At 37.9% G+C, this 16728-nt stretch overlaps 1 protein-coding gene across 1 annotated transcript in view; it reads right to left on the bottom strand.

Moving 5' to 3' along the window:
• LOC118930143 (cytosolic beta-glucosidase) overlaps positions 1-16728 on the bottom strand; it is a 118634-nt gene that overhangs the window by 70723 nt on the left and 31183 nt on the right. The window contains exon 2 of the mRNA XM_036921011.2: positions 6502-6729. Within this exon, the coding sequence (XP_036776906.2) occupies positions 6502-6729 (228 nt within the window). The remainder of the gene's footprint in view (positions 1-6501; positions 6730-16728) is intronic.

Raw genomic sequence — 16728 nt, 5'->3', positions numbered from 1 at the left:
AAGCACAAGAGGTGGGCATTTTTATCCTCAGTAAACAAATGAGAAAACTGAGATTCAATACCAGACAAACTGACAATGTTGTCATATGACACAGCCAACATTGAAACCCAGTCTGTCTCACTACAAAAACTGAGTCATTCCCATTAGGATATTCCACTTACCACATTTACTACTATTTATTTCAAAACCAGAAAACATGGTGACTCTGTTCTACTAGCCTTAACAATCACCTACTTTGAAACTATTCATAATATCAGATCCTTTTTTTTTGTACTTTTGGAGGAATTAATGATTTATCTCTTGTAAGCATCATTAGATATGGCACAATCATTAATGATGGCAATCAATGTAATTCAAACAACATGATCATCCTCAGTTGAACTGAAGATCAAATTTTTAAATAAAATTTTTTCTCCCTCATCAGCATGGCAGAGCAACAAACCATTGCATAATTAATATTTAACATCCCAGAATTGAGCACTTTACTTCTGATTGGTACAGTTTATTTGATGCTGTAATGAAAGTTTCCCATGAGGTGACAGAGTAAGATTTTTAAGAGAGGAACTCCAGAATCAGTCAGTTCAGGCACACAATCATGCATAAATCACTTGGCCTCTCTACACCCAAGTTTTCCTCTCAGTAAAAGGGGAATATTAACTGCCATTTCATGAGTGTCATGAGTATGAATGAGAACAAATCATCAAAGGGTTCTTTAGCTTTATCAGTACAATTCAGTGGTAACCAATTCTCTGAATAAAAGCTTATTTTAAAATGATCATCTATTACCAATCAAGGGATTTTAACATTTTGAGAGGTCATTTGGACCCTGTTCTGCTTCTGGATATTTAGGACAGGGTTGATTGTTTAAGGAATAAATTAAAGGAAGGAATACTTAAAGATATATTAAAATTCCATAGTCTCCTTTCACAGTTGCTACCATCTTTGTTTTAATTAAGCCCATTTCTTCTTATTTGATTTTTGAATATATGAAGCGCATTTGAATTAAAGGTCTTTTGGATAAAGGGAAAAGAAACCCACTCAGATTAACTCAAATATAAAGGTGGCATTAGGGGCAGGTGGCTGGTTGGAATGGGGTGGAGTGGGTATTATTTGAAATGATAGAGCAATATCTGATACCCAATGACAGAAGATAATTGCAACTGGAACTCAAGGAAATCGAAACTGAGAGCTGAGAAAGTCTTTGCCTCTCTCAAGAAAGTCTGGTGGTCTCTTCCATCCCAACTTCTCTCAACGCATCGTGTCTCAACACTCCATTTCCCTCCTTCTCTCAGACCAGTTTTCTTTATCTGCCTAACTGGCTATGGTCTCAAAATGGCCCCCCCATCCACAAAGCTACCTCACAGCCCCTGTGCCAACCACCAACCAGATCCTCAATTCCAAACATCCTGCGACAGGAGAATGCATTTCATTGCCTCTTCCGGCTTCTAGAGGCGGCCTGCATTCCTAGGCGTGGCCCCATCCCCCGCCTTCAAAGCCAAGGGTGCAACAGCGTGTCTCCTCTGTGACTCCAGCTTCAGCCCTTACATCTTCTCTGACTCTGATCCTCTTGCCTCCCTCTTGTGGGATTACACTGGAACCACCCAGATAATCCAAGATAACCTCCCCATCTCAAGATCTTTAACTTTATCACATCTGTAAAGTCCCTTTTACTATGTAAGATAATATATCTGCAGTTGCTAAGAATTAGGACATGGGCATCTTTGGGGGGCCATCATTCAGCCTACAATGCTGCCCAACATAAAGTAGGAGATTAATAAGTGTTTCTTAAGTTATTAATTTAACTACCATTCCTGCTAAGTGTGCTCATATTTTTAATGTGAATAAGAAATTCTGCATAAACATTCCGTTTCCTTTTTTCATTTCCTATACTTAGGTCCCCTACTAATCACCTGAAACATTTGTGGCAAATACAAAAATGCACTTGAACAGTTGAGAAATACAGAAATATGTGATCTCGGTTGCCAGCTCAGTCTCTTCTTGTTAAACCTTGAAAGCTTGACATTTGAGAAAGAAAGGCTGTGTAACAATTCCATTTGGTAAAATATGGCTCCAGTTTGGGAGCATAGGGTTTTACAAGTTTCCAAATGTCCTCCAATCGAGCTTTAAAATAGTCAGATACAAAAAAGGGATTCTTCGCGAAGGATAGTGACAAAGGCCTTCTAATTCTTTACATGCTCTTTGAGAAGATGTTTAAACAGAAAAAACAAATGATGGCCTTTCTGAGTTAAAACAATTCCAGTTGCTTCAACAGATCACCGCACAAGAGTGAGCAACTGCTTATTGAAAACCTGCCTACTGAAAGTGCCTCCCATGCCCTCTTCATGGAAAAGTCTGTAATATTAATCAGCTATAGCTTTACAACAGCTAGGGCCAAACATAAAAATCTCAGTGCTGGCAGCACATGATCCCCACAGGAGATTTGCACACGTGGTCTCCCCACATTGTTCAGGTGATCCTGGGTCTCCAGTCCCCCCAATGCCACCCGCCAGCTCTCCTGCCAGCCTGCTTGAGTTTACTGATCTGCAGGGTGCTCTGCATATCTTACATTGGTTTTAAATAGCTTGCTATGTTGACATATTGCTACAGACCCATAATCCTCTATCTGAAAATCTTGGGAGTAAATGTGTTTAGAATTTTTGGATTTTAGAAAGGAAACACAGACAAAACACCACATATTAAGTTAACACCCCTAGAGGGTCTGGGTCAGTGTTGCATAACATTGCTGCAGTAAAACATATAAGTATTATCACCAAGTGAAACAAACTAAGCTGATAAACTTTCACAACAATTCAGATCAGCTTTTGCTGTCAAATCAGTTTCAGATCTGAAGTTGCTAAAAAGGACTCAGTACTCAGAACCTTTTGGATTTCAAAATTTCAGATAAGGAAATAGAGACCAATATTAAAGTTGTGGGGGGGTTCTTTAATTTTTCTTTTGGTTACCATTCCAAACGAAAGCTCCGTGAAAATCCCAAACTCCTAGAATCATGGACCAAAAGAGTGGGAAGCATTGTGATGATGGAGTGCCTCTACTTCATTCCCCCAAAAGGGAGAATGTAGCACAGAAAGGACATATGGTTTGTAGTGGTTGTAAATGGCTCCAGTCTACGTATGAGGGTTTTGATGTCAGATGATCTAGGTTGAACTCAGCCCTAATTTGTCAAATACATGACCAGCCTTCCACCCAGGTTACCACCATTCCCTCTGTTTAGAGGAGCTCCCCATTCATAGGGTTGCTAGGAGCATTACATCTGCAAAAGCAGGAGCAACATTTGGCACTGTGAACTCCATAAAATGCAACCATTATGGCCCTTAGAGGCTCTTTTATGATTGTTATTGACCTAATTAATTAAATTCAGTAAATGTTTCGTGAATTCCTTTCTGCAAAGCAGTGGACTAGACTCCAGGGGTGAACAAGGCAAAATTATCTGCCCGTTACATCATAGGCAGAGTAAGGGATTCTCTTCTATCAGTGTTTTGAGTACATAGCACAGTCCCTGGCGCACAGAATACACTTCGTACACATTTGAATGAAAGTAAACTCAAGGGGCTCACAATCTAACAGGGGATACAGTAACCTTAAGGGTGAAGAATATGTGAAATACCTCAAGAGTTTTACAAAATGCCATAGGAATAGGAAAAAAATGTCTTCTGTCTTGGAATAAGGAAGACTCTAAAGAAGAGGAAATATTTGTGCTAGGCCTTAGCAGAATAGACACTTGGTGGGTGTAGTTAGGAGTTAGGGAAAGGCCATTCCAGGTGGTAGGAAGAGCTTAAGAAAATTCCTACAAAGGAGGAAAATTGCATAATATGTTTAGTAAGTACTGGGTTGTGTACTTAGGGAATTGCCTGGAGGAGTTGCTGGGGTCATACACAAGGGGAAATTTCAACCTGTAATCCTTCAGAGGTGAGTTAAAACTAAGTCAAACAAAACCGGGAATGACATATGAAGGAGTGTGGACTGCATATTGTGGCTGGGGATAGCTACAACTTTTTTTTTATATCGCTTTGTTTTTAGCAAGAGATAACACAAACCAGTATGACTAGGGCAAAGCTTTAGGAAAATACTATTGTGGCATTTTGTGCAAAGAATTAAAAGATAGAGAAAGAGAGGGAAAGTAGGTAGACCTGTCAAGGGTTTATCAAAAAGTCCTTGATGAGAATGTTAAACACCTGCGCCAGGACAGGGACACAGAAGGTGGCTAGAAGGGGAGAAGTTAAAGAGACCTAAGTGGAATGCATCATATTTAGCAATCAATTAGATGTAGGAAGCAAAGGAAAACAAGAGGAGATTCAAAGATTACTCTGACTTTTTAGACCATGGGGTGTGATATTGCCATAGAGAAGAGAGGGTACAAACAATGAATTAGGAAGGTGAAAAATTATGGGCTCATTTTAAAACTGAACAACAAATTAACTCATGTTCAAAATCAAAAACTAAAACTCGTCAGTGATGTCGAGAAAATTAGTATTCGACCAACAGCAGTTAGTCCTGGGAGGTAAAGTCTGTAGAATCAAGGGGGAGGCTGCTCCAAGGCCATTTGCCACATGGGAGCCCCTGAGCTGTGGTTCCACGTCACAGTGTAGAATCACCCCACCTTACAGAAAATGAGCATGTGCACAAGGCTACCTGGGAACTGTTGTCTTACTATGTGGGATATCAGATTAATTACTAGAAAGAACCCCTTAGTATCCATAACGGAGCTTCAGGCTAGGAGTATGATGAGGTAAGCAGGTGTCTCCACTCTGGCTTCTGCAAGTGCCCATCTCACACTTGGCAAGACTCTGAAAGTGAATCATTCCTTAAATTTTGCACCTTACTTGCTCTACCTAGTCCTAACCTTAGGAGCAGTGTGAGATCTCTTCCAGGACAAGGTAGCAGCAATAAAAGTGTTTTATTAAGAAGTCATTATGTTGTAAGGAAGGAGTCACATTTCCTGGAAAGGACCACATAGTAAATATTTCAGCCTTTGAAGGCCGTACAGTCTCTGCCCCAACTACTCAGTTCTACCACTGCAGTGGAACAGCAACCATAGACTACAGGCAATGAAAGGACATGGCTGTATTGCAATAAAACTTTATTGACAAAAGTAAGAGTGAGGTCAAATTTGGCTCTTAGGTCATCGTTTGCCCACCTTTTGGTATGGGAGGAGCTAGCCAGACCTTAGATTTAAATTCCAGATCCACCATTTACAAAATATCTGGATTTGGACATGCACCTCTGTAAATGTGATAATTGTATGTTCCTTATTGACCGTGAAGATTAGAAAAAAAACGTATGTTAAATGCTTCATAAATAACAGGCATTCATCTCTTACAACACTAAACTAAGTTTTCTGCCTTTATCTTACATCTACCTACTACTTCAGCATTTTATTAAAAATAATAATAATAATAATAAAGGGAGAAATGTGGGATCCACATATAAATCAAGTATAAAAAATCAAACGAATATTCATATTTGACCTGATTGTTTATGGTTCATAATGCACGATCGAAACCAAAAGTTTCTGTGATGACTGCCCTTGTACTGTTCACCATGTAAGAACTTATTCACTGTGTAAGAATTTGTTCACCATGTAAGAACTTGTTCATTATACTTTAGAAGATTGGAGACTGTTGAGAATTAGGCTTGGGGTTGATTAATGATTGCGCATTGAATCCCCTATACAGAATTTTATTGTTGTTAACAACCATTTGATCAATAAATATAAGATATGCTCTCTCAAAAAAAATAATAAAAAATAAAAAAAAATAACAGGCATTCAAGTAGGACCTGTTATTCAAGTAGTCTTTTTAACTGCAAGGTATAGTAAGAGCAATAATTAACATTCATTGAATGTTTTTATGATATACCAGCTACTGTGCAAAGTACATTTTAAAGATCATTTCAGTTAATCTTCCAACAGTTCTCTGAAGTAGGAACTATTACAGTATCCCTTTCTACTTGTGGGGAAACTGAGGCATAGCAATACCCAAGAGATGTTACACAGAGAGTAAGGGATATAGCTGGCACTTAATCCCACCAAGCTGACTCTGGGTGTCTTGGTGCTGACCTCTGTGCTAGTTAATCAGTTCCACTCATTCAGGTCCCATTGAAATGCTGAGCATCTTCTCTAGTTCTACAGGGTTTTCATAACTCATCACAGCATAACACAACTGAAAATATTTTAATGCACAACTTTTGGAAATTCACTGTCAGGTTAACACTTGAATAACATCTTACATAAATTAAACACTTATTTCAACCCCTCTCCTGCCCATCTCTTTCCCCCTCTCAACAAAGATCTCCAGGTAAGGGAAATCAGAAAATTATTGAGAAAACTACTGCAAATGCATTTCAAAAAATTTATCCTATAATCACTCTAAAACTTGCAATTTCAAAGCTACACCGCAGAATAGCACACTGGATTAATTATGCCAGACTGCAGCAATAACCTTGAATTAAAGCTGCAACCTTCTATTTTTAAGAAACACTTGCCTTTCTGGTTGATGAAACCTGTCGTCCCATCAGGTAACAGACGTGACCAGGAAAGAGAGAAGCGGTAATGAGTCAATCCAAGCTGTTTGATACATTTCAAATCTTCCTCCCACAGAGTGTAGCTGCCACAAGCTACATCACCAGTCTGGTTCTTGAAAACTCTCTCTCCTCCCTGATGGGTGAATGTGTCCCAGACATTAGGGCCTTTTCCATCTGCATCCCAGCCTCCTGAGAAAAAGAAGAAAATGAAACGGTTACACTCTTGACATCAAGTGGCATATGTGGAATGTAAATATTTGTCGCCCAAAGAACATACCTCATTAACTCAAGGTACCGTATTTATAACTTTAAAATAACATGCATGAGCAGGTTATGTGTTTAGCTGTCCTTGATCCCTGAAGCTGACTGGTGGCAAATGAAAAATTATTGCAGTGCCGCTGCGTAGCAGGCCTTCATGGTTCATTATCTGAAGATTTCCCAGCTTGTAAACAGAGGCAGGCCCCAGCCTATGAATGTCTGTGTTGAAAACACCTCCTCTTTTTGAACATTTCTCCCAGCCACGACTGGCATGTCTTGTCCCTGTTGTGCATGATGGAGTCTCAGGACATTATCTTAGGCCCTCATCACCTGAGCTCCACTCTCCTGTTATCTAACAGAGGGGCTTGTGATGATCCAGTCAACCATTGTGGGGAGGGTGCTAGTTTCTGCCATTGTTGACCTGATATTGATACCCTACATTTATTCATTAATACCTCTGTTAAATCAACAAATATTATGGATCAGGCTCTAAGGTGAGCCCAGGGGTTCTCCACCATGGTGAACTCTGCTCTCTATGCTTCCCATCTTTGGGGAACTTAGCTATAGGCAACTGCCTGACAGCCATCCAGAAAGCCCTTGCAAGAAAACCAGGAAGCGTCATTTATCCAGGTGTGGGCTAGGGGCTGAGGTCTCTTACAGGAGTCATTTCCAGATCAAAATGTAAAGGGAAAGTTGGACCATGAAGGTGAATTGCTGGGAGGGGGTGGTGAGGAATAGAGAAAAGAGAAGCTAGGATCAGCATAAGCCCAGAGGTAACGGAGACTGTTGCACATCAGAGGAACAGAAAGTAAAAATTGCATTAGATTTGGAATATCTGTCCACACAAAAAAATTTTTAAATGATAGTTAGAATCCATTTTATGGCATAAAGGATTAATATTTAATGTCTCATGATTCTCTAATTCTACTTCTAGGTACATGCCATGGAGAAATGCTTATATATTTTCACAAAGAGATTAAACAAGATTATTAAGGCAAAGATGTCTGTAATAGCAAAATCCTGGACACAACCCACATCCTACCAACAGCAGGACAGATCATTGACTTGAGGTTTATTCACACAGAAGAGACACTAATCAGCAGTTAAAGGGAATGAATCAGAGCCCGATAACCTTTTGCTATGGTCCGAATGTCTGTATCCCCCAAATCACATATCGAAATCCTAATTCCCAGTGTGCTATGTCGTGGCATTAGGAGGTGGGGCTTCTGGGAGTTGTTTAAGTCCTAAGTGTGGAGACCACACAAATAAAAGAGACCTCATGGGGCTCCCTCACGCCTTCCACCCTATGAGGACACAAGCTGTCTGTGATGCAGAAGAGGGTCCTCACCCAGCCATCCTGGCACTCTGATCTCAGACTTTCATCTTCCAGAATTGTGAGGAATATATGTTTGTTGTTTATAAGCTACACAGCTTATGGTATTCTGCTATAGCAGTCTGAAGGGACACAGACAGCCTCAAAACTATAAACAAACAACAATAACAAAAAAAAAAAAATCAAGACTCAAAACAATATATACAGAGATGAATAGGTGAAGTATGGGAGATTTTTAGGGCAGTGAAACTTTCATATGATACTTAACAGTGAATAATCAACATTCTGCATTTATCAAAGCCCATAAACTATGAACTTCGTTTAATAATAATCTATCAATAGTCATTTATTAGTTGTAACAAATGTCCTACAATATAAAGTCTATTAATACTTTTAAATATATATATAATATGCTTATCATGCTTTCTATATTTCTAAATATGTAAGACAGTCCATGTATTTTTCGGAACATATGCACATGAGTTAAACTTACGACAACGTGCTAGGAATGATCAATTCAGTGGTTACTTGTGGGGAAGAAAATGTGAATAATGGAACCAGGGAAGAGCATAAGGCCTTTTTGATTACATATCTGGTGTTTCATTCCTTAAACTGAGTAAAGAGTATATGGCAGGCTGTTTATTACATTAGTCACAATCCTTTTTGCCTAAAATATTTTGTAATGATTTTTCTGTAAGAAAGGAGATCAAAGATGGAGTGAAGTAGATTAAAGCAGCTACAGGAAGGACTTTCAGGTCCTCGTTAACTCCACTTAGTCATATTTTGTGCACAATTGAAACAAGAGTAAGTATAGTTTCCCGACCAACAAAAGGACAGCATGAGCTTTAATTTATGGGAGGGGCCGTGAGGGGATGATAGAGGCTGCGAAAAGGAGGCGCTCTGACAAAGGCAGACATGACAGTTGATGTAGAGGTAAAATACTAAATATCCATACAAAGATAACAATAATATTACAAATTTTTGTACTCTGGAGCCATGTAATATAGAGGCAAAAAGTTATATATATTCCAATGGCTCTCAAGGTATGTCTTCACTGGGGTTTAGAAGGATGGGAGTAAAATACTGATATTCAGTGTTGAATGAAATGGGCATGAATACAAAAATACAATTTGGTCAAGTATGGCACTCACAGTTTTGGATAACTGATTTACTAAATGAGGGAGCTTAATCTCAGTGAGCTTAAGTAGTGGTGCCCTGGTAAATGTTAACAGCTGGTTATACGTTAAAAAAAAGTTCAACCCTACATGTATACACTTTTATTATAAATTTCATTGATAAAAGGACATGTAATATACAATTTCCAAATAATAATAGGCAATTACCTTTACTGTAAGTGGCACACAGCCGATTGATTCTCACAGAATGCTCTTTTAGTTTTTGCCAGACTTTCATATCGGCAGCCAACCTACAGTTGCAACCTGACAAATGTATGTAGTTCTCACATGAATGTTGGCTGATAATTTTCCTTAAAAATGAAAGGAAAACAACAAAGGTGTACCAGAATTATGCTTGCTCATCAGTGACATGATCTATTTCTTTGCTAAATTGGATAATAGTTTTCAAACACTGCAAGAATATTTCCTCAAATTTTTTGTCCTACTCACAATGTAACAGCTACCGACAAGACAACTTTTAAGTTTATTCTGCATTATTGACATTCTCTCTGTTAATAGTAGACAACTAACAAAACAATAAATCAAAAGCTCACTGGTAGCATTTGTCAGTATCTGTGGTGCAAATATTTCCACTCTGGCCAGTTTCGAGCAACCAGCCGGACTGCACCAAGGCAGAGCGGAGCAAAGTTGATCAGTGGCCCATCATGACACAGAGTTTCTTCTATACAGATGCAAGAAACTTAAATAACCTCAAGAATATATAAAATAATAAAATGCAGCAAAGTAATAGGAAGCAATGATTTTGAGTCTGTATTACTTTTGTTCTTAATATAAACCATGTACCTATGAGTTTCTATAATTCAGTTTTTAAAAATGGCTGTATTTAAGAATCAGCTCACAAAATTGCTGAAAACTTTTTAGCAATAGACACTGGTGAGCCAGTACAAGCTGGCTTTGCTGTATCACTGATGACTGATCTGTCTTAAGATCACACTGTTGGGAAGCATCAGAGCCAAGATATGTCTCCATATCTGTCTGATGTTGAAGTCCAAGTCCTGCCACTGGACTAGGCTGCTCTGAGGAATAACGATTCTGAGTGACAAAGAGTCAGCCGATGCCCGTGCTACTCAATGTACGAAGCCGAAGAAGCACATAACACGATTTATACTGTTTGGAAAGCACTCCAACTGAAGTGGCTAAAACAAGTTTTGACTATTTTAAAAGGTAAATGTCAGTTAGCAGGAAAGTGCACTTAGCTGTAGTAGCTCATTCTACGTGTATACAGCGAGAGGAAACATATCTAAGCAACCTTGTTTCCATGAGAAACTAGAATGTGAATTGAAAATTAACATAACAACTGAAATTTTGATAAAAAATATAGTGCCGGTACTCATTAGTGTTTTAATGTAGATTTTGTTGAATGAATGGTATTGACAACTCACTTGTTCATTAGGGAGTTCCCTGGATGCAATTATGTCCACACTCTATGAGTATGATTGCCCTTTATAAGGAATAAAATTGCCATATCCAGGCACACTCTACCCTGAGCCATCCTTCAAACAACTATAATTGCTGGATGAAATATATGTTAAATGTGCCACTGCTCTGGCAAGATGTTAGGTAACCAAAACAAAATGAAAGAGGTAATTCAGAGGCATGCGTGAGTAGTGATGCAGGCTTTTGTCTTCCAAGCCCAGATGATCTAAACTTCCATTTTAATGCCCTTAGGGGAAAGGGGAGAAAGGAGACAAAGTCTCAAGCTCACAAAAATGGGAAACCTCCCTAAGATACTCACTTAAAGCTGATAATGTAAGGACGCCACACCCTGTGCGAGAATAAACAAGAGAAAAACCTCACCTTAGAAAGAGACAACATAGCAACTAGACTGACTCAAAATTGGGTGGAGAAGGGAAACACACTGCCTATATTAGTTATATACTGCCTATGAGCAACCCACTTTTAAATATAGAGACAAAAGAAGGTTAAAAATCACATGATGAAAAAGATGTACCATGCTAACACTAATTGAAGAAAACTGGAGTAACTATAACTATATTAATACCAGTGTAGATTTCAGAGCAATATTACTGTGTGTAAGGAAAGTCATTTCATAGTATTAAAGAGGTCAATTTATCAAGAGGATTTACAATCCTATGTGTTCATGCACCTACTAACAGAGGTCCAAAGTATGTGAAGCAGAAACCAATAGAAATGCAAAAAGTAGACAAATCCACAATTACATTTGGATATTTCTACTAAAAAGAGCAACAAGATTATAGAAAAATGGACAAAGATGTTAAGAGTGCCTTCATAGAAGGGGAACCACATGGCTGGGAAACATTTTTTAAAAATATAACAGATGATTAAAATTCTGGGAAATGCCAATGAAAATCAGTATGAGATACTTTTCTATAACCATAAAGTTGGCTCAAATTTAAAAGTTTGGTAATACCAAGCATTAAAGAAAGTGCTGCATGATAAGAATGTTTATACGCTGCTGGTAGAAGAAAAATATGGAAATCTTTAGTTAAATTCAATATTATTAAATATTTGTTCAATTAAAGTTGAAGAAGCACATATGCCAAAGCCCAGCAATTCACATACTCCCATATACCCCGTTTCTACAAATGCAAACCAGAATACATATACAGCCATGACTGCAAAACAACGCTGGGAACAGCCCAAACTTCTTTTATCAGGACAATTAATCAATGAATGAATAAATAAACTATAGAATAGTCATACAATGAAAGACTAAAGAGGTGTAAGAATGAATGCATTACATCTACCCAGATCAACATGCATTAATCTCCCAAATAAAATATCAAGAGGGAAAAAGTAAGTTGCAAAAACTATACACAATATGTTCACATTTACGTAATATCCAAGCCATGTAAAACTAAATTATAAATTATTTAGCTATATACCCTCATGTGCTGAAACTATAAAGAATAGTAAGGAATTGATAAATCCAAAATTCATTTTAGTAGATACCTCTGGGAAGAGGGGTAAGGAGACAATATTGAAGAGGGGTTCTGGAAATATGGTGAGTATGCAGATCTCATTTTTATTTTTATACTATATACATAAATTATAAATATTGTTTTATCCATTATCTTAAAAAAACAATTTATAATACAATGTTTCAGTGTTTATAGTAAAACCTACTTATTGAGCATTAGCTCCCCATCAGTCCTGTACTAACAACTTAACAACTACCATCCCATTTTCTCCCTCACAATAACCCTTAGAAGATGTACTATTACTATTACTAACAAGAATAAAAAGAAACTGGGGCTCATCAAGATTGGGTAGCTTTCCCAAATCACTTAGTTAATAACTGAATATCAAAACATAACACATCAGACCTACCTTTATCAACACCATCAGATTAAACTCCTTCAAGTCTGTTAACTCACTAAGGTGAGTCTTGGACGAAATGAAACCTTCCTTTGTGAATGAATGTTCTGTTCCACATTTAAACATTTCACAAATAACTATTGCATGACCACTTTCCTTTGAGGATCTCACAATCTAGTTGCTATCTTAGACTATATTAAGCTAAGAGTTGTATTAAGAGCATGTAAAAATACTATGGGATAATCAAGAAGCAAGCATTCATGAGTTACCTCTGTCATTGAGAGTCAGACTTGCCCAAGAAAACATTTTAAGTCAGGTGTTGAAAGATGAGGAAGATTTCACACAGTGGACTCGGTGAGAGAACAAGCAAATGCATAAATCAGTGGCCATACTGAGGGTGAATTGCAAAAGGAAGGCTCTAGGGGCTCAAGTTAGCAGGTTATTGCAATATTTCTAGCAAGACATGATAAACTCATGTATTTTGTTTTTTAGTAATTTGGAAAAAAATAAAACTGTCTTTGAAATTCTCACAATGTTAGGACACAGATGGGATTCCCCCCCAAAGTCTAAAATATTGATGTTACCTCATCAATATTACAACATCAATGATTTATTTACAAACCTAAATATCACAGGTTTCCAAGGCTGCAAAGTATTATGAAAAGAGCAGAGAAGGTCTAGAGCCAGGCAGGGGGAAGTTTCAGTCCTGTCTCTAACATTTTACTTAACTTCTCTGTAAGTAAAGAAGTAGGACAGTAGTATCTACTTCATGGGGTTCTAGTAAAAATCAACCGAGCCAAAGTAAAAGTGCCTCACATGGCGCATGGCAGACGGTTTGTGCTCAACCAGTGTTATTTTTCTATTCTTCTAGAATCAATGCAATGAGCACTAACCACATTCACACAAAAAGTGGCCGGTGGCTCTTTTCTTCCTCTATCTGTGGCCCACTCTTGATACCCGAGTACACATGTAGGACATATTCTCAGAATATTTGCTGACCTGCCTGCGATTAAGATTCAGTGTCTGGATTTGTAAGATTTGGTGTGTGGGGCCCTCAGCTTTCTGACTTAGAAGCCATCACGACAAATGGCTTTCACTTCTGCCAAGACAATGCCCTTTGAGAGGACATAGATCTATACAGACCTCAGTCCTCTGTGCAAAGGAAATCACGTCAAGTAAAAAGTAGATAAACATGTGTGTGTGAGCCTCTGTGAGTGTATACTCCTCCTTCAAAACCCAAAAATGACATTACCGCATTCCCTCTTTGCAGAAGCATTCTCCTCCCCACCACAATCACACCCTCCTTGATGTACACACTGTTCGCTTAACACATGGTGCTGAGTCATCTTTAAATATATCTTTTGCCTCTGTTATACTTTGAGCTCTGTCAAGGCAGGGTCCAGTTTCACTCATTTATCTATGTCTTTCCAGTAGCAAGAATGGCATATGGAGATAGAAGTAAAATGCTTTCTGTGTGGTGCGCTTAGCATAAAATGGAAAATTGATGTTTGCTATCGCATTACTTCACAAAAATATGCAGAAGTTATCTTAATGCTCACAAGTTATTGCAAATTCTTTATGTGAAAAATGAAATGTAGCTAAAAATTCAAGTAATTGCCATTTATAAATTATGATCTGGTGTGCTTTCAGAAGAAAATATTTATTCTTACAACAAACATTAAAGTGTATTAGACATAACTGTTCTATGTGAAATATTGATATTGTGGTGAGCAAAGTTACCTCGATCTGGAAGCGGTGCTCTGTGCCCAAAGCTAAACTCAGAAGGGACAAGGGCCCCCAAAGTGACAAGAAAAACCACCATCCTACATGGAAACTCATTTTACAATCATTGCACAGGAGGATGGAAGATTCCAGAAGGGATGTCTCCAAGAAAAAAAAACTGATAAAGCAGTTGATTTGTTTGAACATGTCAAGACGTTATTTACATTTCTGGCAGACAATGTGGGATGAATTAGTGAAAGAATCATAGAATAGAAAGCCAACAACAAAGGCAATTATTAACTCTCAGGCAAAACAAAACTGCACAAGAAAAGAAACTCTATTATAAGAAGTTAGGTGGTTCAGTAATGAACCATATTTACATAAAACAGTGATGTAAAAAGCCAATGATGGTTTAAGTAAAATTTGTTAAATAACCAAATTGGGAAAATGGAGATGAGGAAGTTTATGAGTATGATGCTGCAAACAGGCTTAAAAAAAAATCGTACATAAGAGGAAGTCAGTATATTTTCAACTAGAACATCAAGTAATAGCTGGGTATATGTATGCCGTGTAAAAACATGGAAATAAATACTAGAAAAAGAGAGAGAAAAGACTCAGAAGTGTTGGCCTTGGAGAAAATAAATAAGCAGAGAGGAATGACATAAAAGACCTGTCTTTCTTCTTGGGTGTTATAACTCTCAAAATATTGAGTTTTTAAACTCTGCACATACGTTACTAAGATAAAATTAAAAGTTAAGTTAGAAAACTAAAGATAACCACAAGGGAAGAGGAATGGTGGTTCACAGTTGGGAGTAGTGTGACGCACGAAGAAAGCATGTGGAAATGTGCAAGTGTGCTTTCGACTGTCCCACTAACAGGGGTGCTGCTGATATTTAGGGACGGGGCAACAATGAGGTTCCTGCCAAGCACAGAGCAGCCACACACAACCAAGAAAGGACCAGCTCAAATGCCAACAGCCCCTCCCCTGAGAAACCCGGCCCTAGATGGGGAAAAGAGTAAAGAAAAACAGAACAGGGGGAGAAGCAGAAACAAAGGGAAACTATCACATTAGAAAATGCAAAATAACATGGCAGAAAAAAGCTGACATATTGGTAATCATAAAACCATAAACCCATTAAATAGTCCCACTTGAACACAAAAGTAAATGTTAAGAGGAAAAACTACTTACCATGTAAATACTGATAAAAATTAAGTAAATGTAGCAGTATTTTATTCATTTGTATAAAAATGAATATAAATGAAAAGCTTTAAATGGGACAGAATAATGTTCTCATATTAATAAAAGTTACAGCCCACAAAAATCATAGAGTAATCATGAATTTTTGTGCATCTAACAATCAAATCTGAAATATTCAAGAAAAATCTGCTGTAAATGCAGGGATGTATTGAAAACTCCACTAATACAGTGAAAGACTCTCTCAGAAATTGACAAAGAAAGAGAGAATTTGATTAATATAGTTTATAAGCTTATTTTCTTGTGGATAGATGTCTATGTATGACTTTATATGTACAGGTCTGTAAGAATGTGTGTAAATATACATGATACCCACATATATGAAAGAGAGACAGAGATTGTTACTTGACAACAGCAAATTATTTTCAAACACCCTTGAAGTATTCACAAATATCAGAATTCATGCAGGCCACATTCTGACCATTATATTAAAAAGAGGAAAGGAAAAAAGAATAAAGGAAAGGAAGGAAGGAGGGATGGAAAGGAAGGGAGGGGAGGGGACGCAGGAGAGAGGGGGAAGATTAACAACAAAAGAATAAGCCAATTTAGCCTCTTGGGTTTCTTTTTAGTTCTAACTAAATCTTGGAGTAAACTGAAAACAAAAGCAAAATGATTTTTAGGGAAAAATGTGCTCTTAGAATTACCTTAAGAAAAGGCAAAAACCTGAAAACAAACATCTTTAATGCAGCTAAATGCTTAAAGCAGACTTCCCCTCAAAAAATGGAAGCTGAAGTAAATGGCTGGCTCGGAAGTGAAGAGTTGGGAAGACAGCTTCTCACGCCTCTAGGAGGGTCTCTGAAGAAAACACAGTATGGCTGTGAGAACAAGAACCAACTCTAAGTATCTGCCAAAATGGCATAACACCACCTTAAGAACTTTCATTTTTATTACCTCCCTTCAACCAGGCCAAGCGGGTCAACCAGAAGCCTTGGTAAACAAGTGGAAATAAGAGAAGCAGGAGAAGAGGAAAGGTGGCCACCCCGTCTCCTGCCGTAGAGCTCGGAGACTTAGCCCTAAATCCATTTGGAGTTTTAACTATTGCGTAGATTAATTACTCTAAATACCAAAATGAGACTGTGTGTTGCTTGCAACTGAAAGTGGCCATATGTATCAGCCTGGGTCCC

The sequence above is a fragment of the Manis pentadactyla genome, chromosome 5 (assembly GCF_030020395.1).
Source record: "Manis pentadactyla isolate mManPen7 chromosome 5, mManPen7.hap1, whole genome shotgun sequence".
Classification (NCBI taxonomy): Eukaryota; Metazoa; Chordata; class Mammalia; order Pholidota; family Manidae; genus Manis; species Manis pentadactyla.
This window is presented reverse-complemented; position numbering and strand designations above follow the sequence as displayed.